The sequence below is a fragment of the Callithrix jacchus genome, chromosome 22, assembly GCF_049354715.1.
Source record: "Callithrix jacchus isolate 240 chromosome 22, calJac240_pri, whole genome shotgun sequence".
Classification (NCBI taxonomy): domain Eukaryota; kingdom Metazoa; phylum Chordata; class Mammalia; order Primates; family Cebidae; genus Callithrix; species Callithrix jacchus.
In genome coordinates this window covers 30035736-30049346 of record NC_133523.1, presented here as the reverse complement: position 1 = coordinate 30049346, position 13611 = coordinate 30035736, and the positions used below count along the sequence as shown (strand labels likewise).

The window sequence follows — 13611 nt, the reverse complement described above, 5'->3', positions numbered from 1 at the left end:
TATCGCTGCTTATCTCTGGACCTCAACTTCCATCAGCAGAATGGATCCACCTGCGGGCTGTCTCCTCCACACACACACACACACACACACACACACACACACACACAGTGCGGGCATGGATTACTAAAGGGGGCACACACTGGACCCCCACATGCGGTCAGCTGCTATTCTTGCGGTCCCGCTGGGCCTCCCAGGGCGCAAGGATTGTCTTGCCTGGAGCTCTGCTCCCCTACGCCACCCCAAGAATGAATGCCACTCAAGGGCCCCTTCCTCAAGGGGCCCTTCCTTCGCCCAACTGGGAAGTCCTTCCTAGATCTGCCCCAAGTCCTTTCCTTCCTTCCCAGGCCGGGACTGGGGGAGGGGGCGTTCCCTTTAAGGGAGGCGGGGGAGGGGGCTGCGGACCGGCCCTCCTTCCGCCCCTCCCAGGGCCGCCCGGGGCCCCCAGTCCCGGGCCCGGCGCCAGCGCATGCGCCCGCCTGTGGGCGCTGTCCCGGCAGCGAGGGCCGCGAGCGCACTGACCGACGGACGGACTGGCGGCCGGCGGGACTGACGGGACAGCGCAGGGAGCGGGGACGCGGCGGGACAGCGACATGGCCGGCCACACGCAGCAGCCGAGCGGGCGCGGGAACCCAGGGCCTGCGCCCTCGCCCTCCCGGGTCCCAGGCCCCGGCCCCGGAGCCTCGGAGCGGGTTGCGCTCAAGAAGGAGATCGGGCTGCTGAGCGCCTGCACCATCATTATCGGTGAGCTGGACCCAGGCGGGTGGGCGCCGGGCGGAGGCCAAGTGAGGGGCGCAGCCGCTCCGGGCGCTCGGACGTGTCTGTCTGGGGCACCTGCGGTCTGGCATCAGAGCACGCAATGACTGCTCTCAGGGCCCAGGGTGCCAAAGCTCTGTGTCCCCATCTCCCGGCCTCCCGCACCTGGGGGAGTTTTGGGTCCCCTCCACCTCTGGACTCATGACTCGCCGATTTTGCTGTGGGGCTTTTGCAAGGAAGTTACCCTCAGTTTCCTCATCTGTGAAATGGCCATAACTGCAGTCCTGCATTGAGCAGCAGGAACTTGAGGAGTGTGGGGGCTGGTCAGGCTGCAGCAGGCTGAGCTCCCGAAGTTCTGGACTGTGGGTCAGTCTGAGTCCCTACTGTGTGTAGGGTCCGAGTGCCATGCAGTGCAGTGACTTATTCTTGGAAAGCAGGAGGGCCTGTGGGTAGAGTGGACAAGCGCAGCAGGTGCAGAGGGGACGGAGTTTCAGAGCGCGCAGTGACTGCGGGGCTTGGCAGCAGGACCCAGGAGAGGGGGTGGGTTAGCCAGCAACTTGGGGGGGATGGGGCAGCCGTGGGCAGACCCGGCCTGCAGAAGGCCAGCCCGATCCCTGGGCTGGGATCCCGGACAGATGGGGCAGACTCCAGTGTCCTCAACCTAAGAATGGGTCTGTGTCCTGCCTCCATGTAGGGGTTTCTGGGTAGGCAGTGAGCTCAGGGGTCATGGGAATGGTGGTGGTATTTTTCCATTCTCTGTCCCAACTCATAGATACTGACTAATCCAGATTTGTTTCTTTGTCTACACAGGGTGCCTCTGAGCCCCTCCAGGGAGGGACAGGAGAGGTGGCTTGGGAAGAGGTGGGATGACTACCTGGGGCCTTGACCGTTCTCACTTTACCTCCAGCCAGTCTTCCCAGTCCCTTGACAGTGGGAGCGCTTGTGTCTTCACCGCCCTCCCACCCTCAGATCCCTGGAGATGGAGAAAATTTGGGGGTTCAGTAGGGCAGACCCAGGGTCTTCACCTCATTCTCTTCCACCGCACCTTAGCAGCTCTTCACATCCAGAGTGGCCCCTGAACACAACCCCTGGCCAGGTCTCTCCACCATCTCACCCCCTCCCCCTAGAATGCTGTCTCCCAGAACCTGGTCCTGACCTGGCCCTGGGAGCTTCTTGGCCTAGGATGCCTCTGCCTGACTGTCTGCTGGAAGGAAGGGCTGGTCCTGGAGATTTGGCCAGGGTGCTGATTAGAGCTTTTTCTTGACCCATACCCTCTCCAGGAGCTTTCCCCTGGGGAAGGGGAAGTTCACACATCATGGGTGAGTCACAGGATTGAGACCATGCCCACAGCCAGCTATAAGTGCCAGGCAGGTGCAGAGAGACACAGCTGTGCCTGGGCTCCTCAGCTAAGCTCAGCATCCTTGACCTGTCTTCCTACTCTCCCCTCCCCACATCCCATTCTTCCCAAGTTACAGGGAGGCTGCCCAGCTCCTCTCTCCCCGGAAGGGGGCCCTGGTGGTGGTGGCAGTACTGGGAGTGAAGAAGGCCAATTCCACCATCACCCTCCCACAGGACAGACCTGTAAGTTTCCCATGCAGCCCAGGTCTGCCCTGACAACTCCCCAACCCTTCAGTTCCTTCCTGCTGTGCCAGGTCCACTACCTTGGCCTCCAAACCTTGAGGACCGAGCCAGGGTGAAGGGCCACTTGGCCAACCAAGGATGGTGGATTCAGCTACAGAACCCAAGCCCGGGGCACTCAGCGGTGGTCTTGAGGAGCCGTGGTCTTAACCTGGCTTGGGGAGCTTTGGAAGGTTACAGCAGGCAAGAAGCTGGACGGTGCAGGAAAAATCAAGGAGAGATCAACCTCACCCAGAACGTGATAGGAGGTGGGGACTGGGCAAGGGAGGACTGAGCCGGGGTCTGCACACCCTCCCCTCCTGATGTCCTAAGGGTCTCCCCTCCCCAGCCCACCCTACCTTTCTGCCCCAGGTAGGCTCACTCTCTCTCCACCAATACCCTCGGGAGCCTATTCAGAATCGAAAATGTCTGCAAGTGTCATATTTTAGCTTTAAAAGTCTTGAGAACTCAATGTCCTCCTTCTTTTTTTTTTTCCTAAGACAGAGTCTGACTCTGTCTCCCAGGATGGAGTGCAGTGGCACAATCTCAGCTCATTTCGACCTCTGCCTCCGGGCTTCAAGTAATTCCCCTGCGTCAACCTCCTGAGTAGCTGGGATTACAGGCACGCACCACCACACCGAGCTAATTTTTGTATTTTGAGTAGAGATGGGGTTTCACCATGTTGGCCAGGCTGGTTCCGAACTCCTGACCTCAAGTGATCTGCCTGCCTCAGCCTCCCAAAGTCCTGCTTCATAATCTACCTTGTTTGTTACTAGTTACTGAGCATGTTATCTCCAAAACTTCCACATTGACCCTCCTAGAAGATTCTATCACTCTGTCCCACATATACTCTCTGCTACAGCTCAGACTGGGAAGTGAGGCTTTCAAGAATGGGAAGACCTGGAAGGGCAGGCTATGGGCTGGCGTGAGACTGGCATCAAGTGTGTTTTGGGTAGCACCTGCTGGCCACAAGCGCAGCTAGAAGGGAATTGGCCAGGCTGGAGGAAGTAGAGCTGGATGAGGCAGGGGCTCTGCGGCACACTGTCACATCCAATTATCTGTTCAGAAAAGCACCTCTTACCACTTTATGCAAATGTGTTCTGGCCGGGTGTGGTGGCTCATGCCTGTAATCCCAGCACTTTGGGAGGCCGAGGTGGGCAGATCACCTGAGGTCAGGAATTCGAGACCAGTCTGGCTAATGTGGTGAAACCCCCGTCTCTACTAAAAATACAAAAAATTAGCTACTCCGGAGGCTGAGACTGGAGAATCGCTTGAACCCAGGAGGTGGAGGTTGCAGTGAGCACAGATCAAGCCATTTTACTGTAGCTTGAGCAACAAAAGGGAAATTCCATCTCAAAAAAAAAAAAAAAAAAGAAAACGTGTTCTTCTTTTATTTCATTTGAATCTCATGTCCACCTTGCAGGGTAGGAATTTTTATACCCATTTTACAGATGTAGAAACTAAGGTTGAAAGTGAAATGATAGTACTCCAATGGTAGGCTTCGGGTTCGAAACCAGATTTGGACTTTATTCCCAGTCCAGTGCCCTTTATTATTTTATTTTATTTTTGAGATAAGGTCTTGCTTTATAACACAAGCTATGGGGCAGTGGTATGATCATAGCTCACCTCAGAGTCGACCTCACAATCCTCCCGCCTCAGTCTCCCAAGTAGCTGGAACCACAGGCGCCTGCCACCACGCCTGGCCAATTTTTGTATTTTTTATAGAGACTGGGTTTTGCCATGTTGCCCAGGCTGGTCTCAAATTCCTGGGCTCAAGTGATCCTCCCACCTCAACCTCCAAGAGTGTTAGGGTCACAGGTGGGAGCCACCATGCCCGGTCCTAGTGCCTTTTATACTGCTCTGATGCTGGGCAAATTGGGGCCAGAGTAAGAGCCCTGGAGCGGGGAGGGTTGGGGAACAAGCTGGGAGCTTGTCCAACTAGGCTTCACTGAGTTCCCACTCCACTATGGGTGGACAAACAGACAGCCCGGGGAGCCTGCCCCTGCCTCAGTGGCTGGACTCATAAGACCTCTCATACTGACCCAGCAACCTCAGCCAGCTCCCTCGCCGCAGCCACAATCCAAGGAACACACCCACATCCTCCAAAGTGGGAGTTCCTCCCCGGGGTCTGCTGACCAGGCCCTTCCTCTGCTCTCTCTTTGGCTTGAGAACCCAGCTCCTGCAAGGGTTTGTGGGTCAGATGTGTGTTCAGGGACTCAGGAGTTCACGTGGTGAACCTCAGCTTCGCAGGAACCAATCCCTGCTCACCCAGCCTCAGCCAGGACCCTCCCTGGTCTCCAGGTCTGCAGGTGGCTGAGCTTCCCATGAGGGTGGACCTCTGCAGAACTCCAGCCCCTCCTCCCCGGGGTCCTGGGGAGGCATACAGCTCTGTAGGGGCTTGCCTGTTCCCCACCACAGTCCTATTTACAGGTGGGGGAAATTGAGGCTTCCACCTGCCCCAGGGTCAGATGGCAGCCTCAGTTTCTAACTATAATTTTGGGGGCCTGCCAGTCCTGGGCACACTCAGCCATCTATTCACCCACTGCATACTGAATGGTGTCAGGCACTGACCTACGTGCCAGAGACATCACAGGGGTCAAGACAGACAAAAATCCATGTCCTGGAGCTGACATCCTGGTGTGGGAGTCTCACGAACAAGATGCACAAGCCAAACGCATGTCTTGTTAAGTGCTAAGACCAGACAGTCAAACCAGGAAGGAGGATGCAGAAAGCGGGACAGGGGATTTCAGGTCGGACTGGGGCAGGGTTCAGTGTGAGCGGGGCATTGCAAACTGTGTTAAGGGCTTTGCCTTTTGCTCTCTGCCAGGTGGTAGCCCTGGATTTTGAGCAGAGGGGTGATGGGGTGGGGCTTACAGGGCTCACTCTGGAGAAGAGCCTGTGGGGGAAGAGGTGGGAGGAGGAAGGCCAGTCAGGAGGCTATCTGGGTCTCTCAAGCAAGAGACCACGGTGGCTCAGGGCAGGGCGGCGGCCATCGTGGTGTCAGAGGAGGTTCTGTTCTGGATGAGTTTGGAAGGTGAGAGCCACAGGATTTGTGATGGAATGGATGTTGGCTGGGGGAGAAACAGAGGACTCATGGGTGATGCAAGGTTGTGGCCCAAGCAACCAGGAGGATGTTTTGCCATTTATTGATCAGGAAAGACTGAGAGGAGCATTTTGGGGGCGAGGAGGTGAAAGTCAGGAATTCCGCTTTGATCATGGAAAGTCTGTCATGTCTCTGCTGAGTGGTTCATTGCAGGTTTCATTTAGCAGAGTGGTCCATGCTAGGGATATAAACTTAGGAGTTGCCAGCAGAAGCCAGGGTGATAGATGAGGTCTTCAAGAAATCATGGAAAGAAAAGAGAAGAGGCCTCAGAACTGAGCCCTGGGTACCCAGTGTCTAGAAGTCACGTAAGATAAGGGATTCTGAAAAGGAGAAGCCAGTAAGACTGGGGGGAGGCCAGGAGGCTGAGTGACAAGCCAGCCACCTGTCACATGTTGCTGATGAGTCAATATCGTGGCCAAGGGCTCAACTGTTGCATTCAGCAACGTGGCACTCACCAGTGACCATGACAAGTCTCGGCCAGGAGACAGGGCCCAGGCAAAGTTTGCTGGGCTAGGCTGGCTGGGCTGAATGAGCTGGAGAGGGCTACACACTTCCGCCCATCCCCTGCCTCCAAAGAAAGTGGGTTAGGCTGGAGGTGGGTGCCGGCCAAGTGGCAGTTCCAGGCACATCCTGGATGTCCCCGCTCACCTCCTTGGGGTGCTGCCCAGACCTCAGTGGTCACAGTCTTCATCCCAGAGAGAGGTACCTGACACAGGCTTACTGTGAGGGATGTGAGGACACCCGTGCACTTGGGGGAGAGGCTTCACTCAGGTCACAGCTGGCCGATCACCCCAGGGTGTTGGGGTCCTGGGTGGCTCAGGTCTTAGAGGAAAGATGGGGCTGCTTAGGGGGTCTCCAAGGGAGATGGCAGTGCATAGTGAGATCCAAAAGCACTTCCCATGGCCTCTGACGTGCCAGACAGGGTTGAGAGAATGGCCGCATCAAATATACGAATCCCTTCCCAGCCATCATCCAGGTATCGTGGGCATGGGGTGATGTCCAGATTGCAGGGGCCAAGGTGGGCAGTCAGGGAGAGCTTCCTGGAGGTGGTGTTGCTTCAGGGAGGCCAGTGAGCTGAGGAGAAGAGACCTGCCACAGTCGGGGACAGGGCCCCTGAGCAGACTGTTCCCTTGGCCCAGCCCAGATATGCAGGGTGCATCCTCCCTGCTGAAGTCAGGGTCGGACTAGCCCTCTGCTGATCCCTAGCCCAGTGGCCCCACCTGGCAAATGGGGAAACTGAGGCTTGAAAGGGCAGCACTGGCCTGAGTCACACAGTCGGGTCTGGAATGTGCTTCAAGGCATGAGGACAGGTGCCAGTATCCTGGCCCGACAGGCCCTTCCTGCCCCTCCCTGAGTCAGACTGCACACCCCAGGAGATGGCTCGCTCTGTGACTTGACCTCCACGGGCCGCCCCTGTGACCTCTGTGATCTGCCGCTGCCTCCAGAAATAGGTCAGCGCACACCGCAGCGGCCACGGGGAACAATGGTCCTTTTTTCATTCTCCAAGGAGCCCAGTAAGCCCCATCAGGCCAAACATCTTAATGTGATGAAAGCCACCCAGCAAAGGCTCAGGGAAGAGGGGCGGGTGGTGGAGACTCTAGGAAGGCCAGCTTGTGGGGCACTCACTTCCTCGCCTACCTGCCCAGAGCTCCAGCCCCCAGAGGACCTGCAGGGACCACCAAGCTGTCATCCCACTGTGTGGACAGGAATGTGGAGGCCTCAGACCTCACATCTCTCTGGTCACCCATGGATCAGACACCCAACAGGGCTCAGAGGTATCTCCAGGCCCATCCTGCACCTCCTCATCCTGTTCTGCCCTGAGTTCCTGCCCCTCTAAACCAGGTTCCCCCAAGGGCTGGGTTTCTTCATTGCTGCCCCCCGAATCAGGAAGATCTGCTTAGCCGAAATACAGGGTCTGGAAGGGAGACCCTCCCACGCCACTGGGAGGGACTGAGCAGAAACCCCAGCAGCCCCCTTCCAGCTCCACGGATCTGGTCAGGCCTGGTGGCTGATGCCTGTAATCCCAGGACTTTGGAAGGCTGAGGTGGGTGAATCACTTGAGGCCAGGAGTTCGAGACCAGCCTGGCCAACATGGCGAAATCCCGTCTCTACTGAAAAAAAAAAAAGAAATCCACTGGTTCCTCCCACACCTCTCCTATAATCACTGGAGCATTGATGGGGGCCCCATCCCTGTCCATAGCCCCCTCCCTCCTCCATGCCCAAGCCCGAGGCCCCGGCTGTTCCATGCAGTGCCCCACCCACCCTTCACTGCTGGCAGCAGCCAGTGGGGGGGTGTGATGCGATTTTCTGCCACCTTCACACATGGTCCTGGGGCAGATGCAACAAGTGGTCTAGGCCCAGAAGGAGAAACCCCTGAGGGCCCCAGAGACACTGACTAACGCAGGTGGTCCTTCGAGCCTCAACAGAGGAAGTCTTGAACTGTGGCTTCCCCACCCCTACGGAGCCCAGTGTCAGAATCTTCAGCCACTGGGCACAAGGCTTATGATACGGCCCTGGAAGATAGGGTGCCAGGTGTGCTTCCCCAGGAGCTCCACCCAGGAGGCCCTGCCTGGCAGAAGTATGGCGGGCTCTCTGCAGGGTGGGTGGCTCAGAGCCTGGGATGCTCCCCACGTGAACATGCTCAGCTCCTTCCAAGGCCACCCAGCCCCCGCTGGCTTCCAACCTCCCTGGCTTTCTGCAAATCCCACTCCGCCAGGTCCCGAGAACAGAGGCCCTGCTGGCGGATGGAGGGAACTCAAAGGCCCTTTAGAAACCTTACAGCCCACCCAGGACCTGTCCCCTCTGCTAGATGAGGGAGGCACTTCTCTACCCCCAGAAATAGACTAAGGGTACAGCTTATCTCTGGGGGTTGAGGCACAGGAATTAGTTCATCCTTATCTGGATGTATTTAGGGCTCCTGGGATGTGACCGGAAAACCGAGTGGGGTGTCGTAGCTGTCCAGACTGGAAATCTGTGTCGGCGGGGGGTGGGGGCGGTGGGGGAGCACCGTGGACAAGGACTGAATGCAAATTGGCAGCTACAACTGTGTCCTTATCCAGCCCCCTGCGGGCCCGGCAGGTGGAGGAGGCGGGCTCTGCTCTGAGGGAGATGGACCTGTTCTCCCAGGACCCGGTCTGGTGTGGCCGTTGCATAGAGGCTGAGCCGCATGTCTCACCAGGGCTATTTGTTCACAAGGCCTGAGGTTCCGGGTTTATTTCTTCTTGGACAGGCCCTACTGCAGCTCTCCAGTGAGGTTACCTGATTCCTGTGCACAGACGGTGAGACCCATATAGCCCAGAAGGTTGTGCCTCTTTGAGGAGCTCAGGGCTCGGCAGGCACTCAGAGTCTTGCTCATCCTGGGAACCTTCTCTACAGACCGTAGCTGGCCCCTCTGAACGTTTTCCATCCTGTCAGAAAACAGACGGGCCAGGCACAGTGGCTCTTGCCTATAATCCCAACACTTTGGGAGGCCTAAGTGGGTAAATTGATTGAGCCCAAGAGTTCTCGACCAGCCTGGGCAACATAGCGGGAGCCCCCCCACCTGCCAACTCTACAATTTTTTTTAAAATTAGCCAGATGTAGTGGCACTCACCTATAACCCTAGGCGAGGAGGGAGGATCACTTAAGCCCAGGAGTTGCAGACCAGCCTGGGCAATATGAGACCCTGTCTCTACAAAAAGTAAAAAAAAAAAAAAAAAAAAAATTGGCTGGGCGTGGTGATACACCTGGAGTCCCAGTTACTAGGGAGACTGAGGTGGGAGAATCTCTTGAGCCCAGAGTTCCAGGCTTCAGTGAGCTATGATCATGCCACTGCACTTCAGCCAGGGTGATGAGCAAAACCCTGTCAGAAAGAAAGAAAGAAAGCAAGCCCAGGCTCGGTGACTCATGCCTGTAATCCCAGCACATTAGGAGGCCGAGGCAGCTAGATCACTCGACATTAGGAGTTCGAGACCAGCCTGATCAACATGGTGAAACCCCATCTCTACTAAAAAAATACAAAAAAAATACAAAAAAAAAAATTAGCTAGGCATGGTGGCTCACACCTGTAATCCCAGCTACTCAGGAGGCTGAGGCAGGCGAATTCTTGAACCTGGGAGGCAGTGAGCCAAGACCACGCCATTGCACTCCAGCCTGGGCAACAAGAGTGAAGCTGTCTCAAAAAAAAAAAAAGGAAAGAACAGAGGGAGGGAGGAAAAGGAAGAAAGAAATTGAAGCAGGAAGGAAGAAGATCCCAAACCCAATGTGGTCAAGGAGGGCTTCATGGAGGAGATGCTAGTTCCTGAGCCACTCCATGAGTTTGGACTTTGGTTAGTGGGAAAATGGCAGGAGAGTGGTCAAAATCCTGCGTTAGGGGCCAGCTCTGGCCAGCGGGCTGGAAGCAGGACAAGTGGCTGCAGGTTGATACGCCTGGGACTCTGAGGCAGACTTGAGGGCCAAGCATGGGTCTTATGAGGTCCCTGGGGAGCCACCGTCTACCGTCACTCAGGTGGTTCAGCCTCCTTGCTTTGCTGGCCCCACCTCACGGGGCAATGGAGGGCGGAGGAAGTCAGGTCCCATCTCTGGCAGAAGGGCCTGGGCAGCTGGATGAAGTAACATTGCCCATGTCAGGGACTGAGGAAGAGGCAGATGATGAGCCCAGAATGGCACTTGCTGAGCTTGGGGCCAGTGGCATCTCACACCTCCAGCCTACCTCCTTCCTCCTCCTCCAGGAAGCACCCCACGCTCTCTTCCTCCTGGCAGCAGGTGGATCCCCATATGAAGGCCAGGCTGTGAAGGAAACCCCAGGCCTGACACCTCCCCATCTCTCCCCACACAGGGAACATCATCGGCTCGGGCATCTTCATCTCACCCAAGGGGGTCCTGGAGCATTCAGGCTCTGTGGGTCTGGCACTGTTCGTCTGGGTCCTGGGTGGGGGCGTGACGGCTCTGGGCTCCCTCTGCTATGCAGAGCTGGGAGTTGCCATCCCCAAGTCCGGTGGGGACTACGCCTACGTCACAGAGATCTTCGGGGGCCTGGCTGGGTGAGTGCGGGGCACTGGTGGGCAGGGGGACACCGTCTCAAGAATGGGATGGCCAGCCAAGTCCTGGCCTCAGTTTCCACTCCTGCTTCCTAGGGAGGTCGTGGTGGTGGGTGGAGAGGAGTGGGGGTGCTAGACAGCCTTCTGAGGCCAGGGTGGTTGGCACTGAGGCCCATCCCACCCCACTGATGTGTGCTGGGCACTCCTGCAGGCCCCTGGGCCTCTGTGGATCTCCTTTCAAATAGAGGTTACTCTGAACCCCACCCCCTGCCTTGTACTTAGGGACGGGGGACTCTTACTGTCTGAAACCCCTAGGTAATGTGAGTGCCCAGTCAAGGAAGGGCCTCGATTTTGGTAAACCCATAAGTTGCATGAGAAGCAAGGAGGGAAGTGCAATATTCTTATCATGTAAGATGTCCCCCCAACCTTTTTTTTTTTTTTTTTTTTTTTTTGGAGACAGTGTGTCGCTCTTTTTGCCCAGGCTGGAGTGCAATGGCGTGATCTTGGCTCGCTTCAACCTCCGCCTCCCAGGTTCAAGAGATTCTCCTCCCTCAACCTCCTGAGTAGCTGGGATTACAGGCAGCACCCGCCATCATGCCCAGCTAATTTTTTTGTATTTTTAATAGAGACAGAGTTTCACCACGTTGGTTGGCCAGGCTGATCTCGAACTCCTGACCTCAAGTGATGCAACCTTAGCCTCCCAAGTGTTGGGATTACAGGTGTGAGCCCCCATGCCTGGCCAGAGGTCCCCTTTCCATAGCACCTTGCTGTTCTTCCTTCATTCACCAGGGAGCATTTGTTGAGCACCTACTGTGAGCCTAGGGCTGGGAGGCAGAGATAGAAAGGTCTGCCCCTGTCCTCAGACTGCTCCCAGAATAGTGAGGAAGCAGCCCCTCAAATGGGATTAAGGCCTGCAGGAGCCTTGCTTTGAGAGCAGGTAGAAGAGGCAGCAGCCATCCAGCAAAGACAGCAGTGCGCCTCCTAGGGAGGACTCCCAGGAGAGCGATGTTTGCCCTGAGACTGGGAGGAAGAGGAAGATTTTCCCCACCTGGACTAGCCGACCAGTGAGGAAGGCATCCCAGGACTGGGGAAGCATGAACAGAGGGTGTGGTGGTCCAGGTGTGCACAGGGAGTCTGCTGTAGCTAGAGGTGAGGTCAGGGTGGGTTCACGGCAGGCGCCAGGGCTTGAAGAGCATTGGGGGATTGAAGCTGTTGTATTTGTCCAGGTGAGTTGTGCCAAGAGCCGCAAAGGTATAGGCAGATTCTAAAATCATTTAGGAGCCTGATTCGAGGAGATGGGGCAGCCAGCATAGCACAGGGAGAGCACAGCATAGCACAGCATAGCCACCCCTGTTGCACCCGCTTTCCTACTGAGAGGCTCCTAGACGTTCTGGAGCTCAGAGGAAAAATCTGGGCTGAAACATATAAAGTTTGTACTGAGGGATATGGGCCGGGCGGCCTTGGATGGGGGGACCTGCTAGGGCTGGCACGCCGCTGTGGGTGCGTCTGTGGTGCTCTCTGGAGAGAGGGTCCTCAAAGGGGCTGGGACTCAGAAAACAGAAGAATCATGCTTTGGGCCTGGAGAGGACGTTGGGAGGGAGAAGAGGGCCAGGGCCTCAGCCCTGAGTACCCGACCTGCAAGGGTGGGCAGAGGGAATGCCTAGGAGGAGGGGCCATGGAGCTAGAATGTCCCAGAAGCCGAGCAGAGATGGTTGTGTAGAGCAAGGGGCAGGTGATCCAGAGGCAGCTGGCATCCCCGATGAGGCAATCCTTTCCCTGGAGAGCTGGCCAGGGGCTAGGGCCACTCCGTCCCTGGGTGCAGACAGAGCCCCTGAAACAGGTCAGACTCACAGCCTTGAGCACAGAGCCCTGCCCTACCTGGGTCGAGATCCACCCCAGCCACGGCTCTTGGGAAGGCCCAGTCCCTGCACCCCATAGGTCTTCCTCAGGAGGACCACAGCTCAGAGTCACCCATCTTCAGCCACAGGACTTTGCTAGAGCCAGGGCTAAAGCTGAGAGATCTGGGGACAGGGACCCCAGCTCGGGAAACAGCCTGTGTCCAAGGGTTGGGGGTGGGGCGTTGTAGTCATCATTAGAAAGGTGCTTGGTGCCCATGTTGTTCCCAGCAACTGCCCCACGGCAGCTCTGTCAACATTTAAGTATGAGTAACACCTTCTCTGTTTAAAGTCTGTACATGCAGCTGTGAGACCTCAACAGGGTCAACCCGGCCTCCCTGGACCAGTGCGGGCCTCTGGTACTCTCACCAGCCCCCAGCTGCCAGGCCCAGGGCAGCCCTGCTGCACACATCAGGGCCGGGTTGGCCGGGAAGGGCTCTAGGCGGCCTGAGCCATTCCTGCCCGGCTCCTTCCAGCTTTCTGCTGCTCTGGAGCGCCGTCCTCATCATGTACCCCACCAGCCTGGCTGTCATCTCAATGACCTTCTCCAACTACATGCTGCAGCCCGTGTTCCCCAACTGCATCCCCCCTGCCGCAGCCTCCCGGATGCTGTCCATGGCCTGCCTGAGTAAGCATCACCCTTGGGCCTCTCCCCAGACCAGCCGCCTGCTCGGGCGGCCCCACCCTGCCCAGAGCGGGAAGACAGCAGGGTGAGATTTTCCCTTTGAGTGTAGGGTTCTTGCATTCCAGCTGCTGCAGGGGATACTATTCTTGGGCCACCTGGGCTGGACTTGGCTGTGGTCCGCTATGAAAGGTCCCAGCCTCAGTGCCCACCCCTGCCTTCCCTCCACAGTGCTCCTGACGTGGGTGAACAGCTCCAGCGTGCGCTGGGCCACACGAATCCAGGATGTGTTCACAGGTGGGAAGCTGCTGGCCTTGTCTCTCATCATCGGCGTGGGCCTTCTGCAGATCTTCCAAGGTAGGGCCGAGTGGGGGTGAGGGCCAGGCTGGGGAGACAGTGCTGACTCCCGATTTCTGGGGCCCCCCAGGACATTTCGAGGAGCTGAGGCCCAGCAATGCCTTTGCCTTCTGGATGACGCCCTCCGTGGGACACCTGGCCCTGGCCTTCCTCCAGGGCTCCTTCGCCTTCAGTGGCTGGAACTTCCTCAACTATGTCACCGAGGAGATGGTTGATGCCCGAAAGTGAGTGGGGCCCCTGACCAGG

The 13611-nt window shown here is 57.2% G+C and overlaps 1 protein-coding gene across 1 annotated transcript in view; it reads left to right on the top strand.

The window, feature by feature from the left end:
• The first annotated feature begins 516 nt into the window (after nucleotides 1-516).
• SLC7A10 (solute carrier family 7 member 10) overlaps nucleotides 517-13611 on the top strand; it is a 16905-nt gene continuing 3810 nt past the window's right edge. Inside the window, exons 1-5 of the mRNA XM_002761990.6 lie at nucleotides 517-741; nucleotides 10290-10494; nucleotides 12863-13014; nucleotides 13240-13365; nucleotides 13436-13589. Coding sequence (XP_002762036.1) covers nucleotides 591-741; nucleotides 10290-10494; nucleotides 12863-13014; nucleotides 13240-13365; nucleotides 13436-13589 — 788 coding nt within the window. The 5' untranslated portion in view covers nucleotides 517-590. The remainder of the gene's footprint in view (nucleotides 742-10289; nucleotides 10495-12862; nucleotides 13015-13239; nucleotides 13366-13435; nucleotides 13590-13611) is intronic.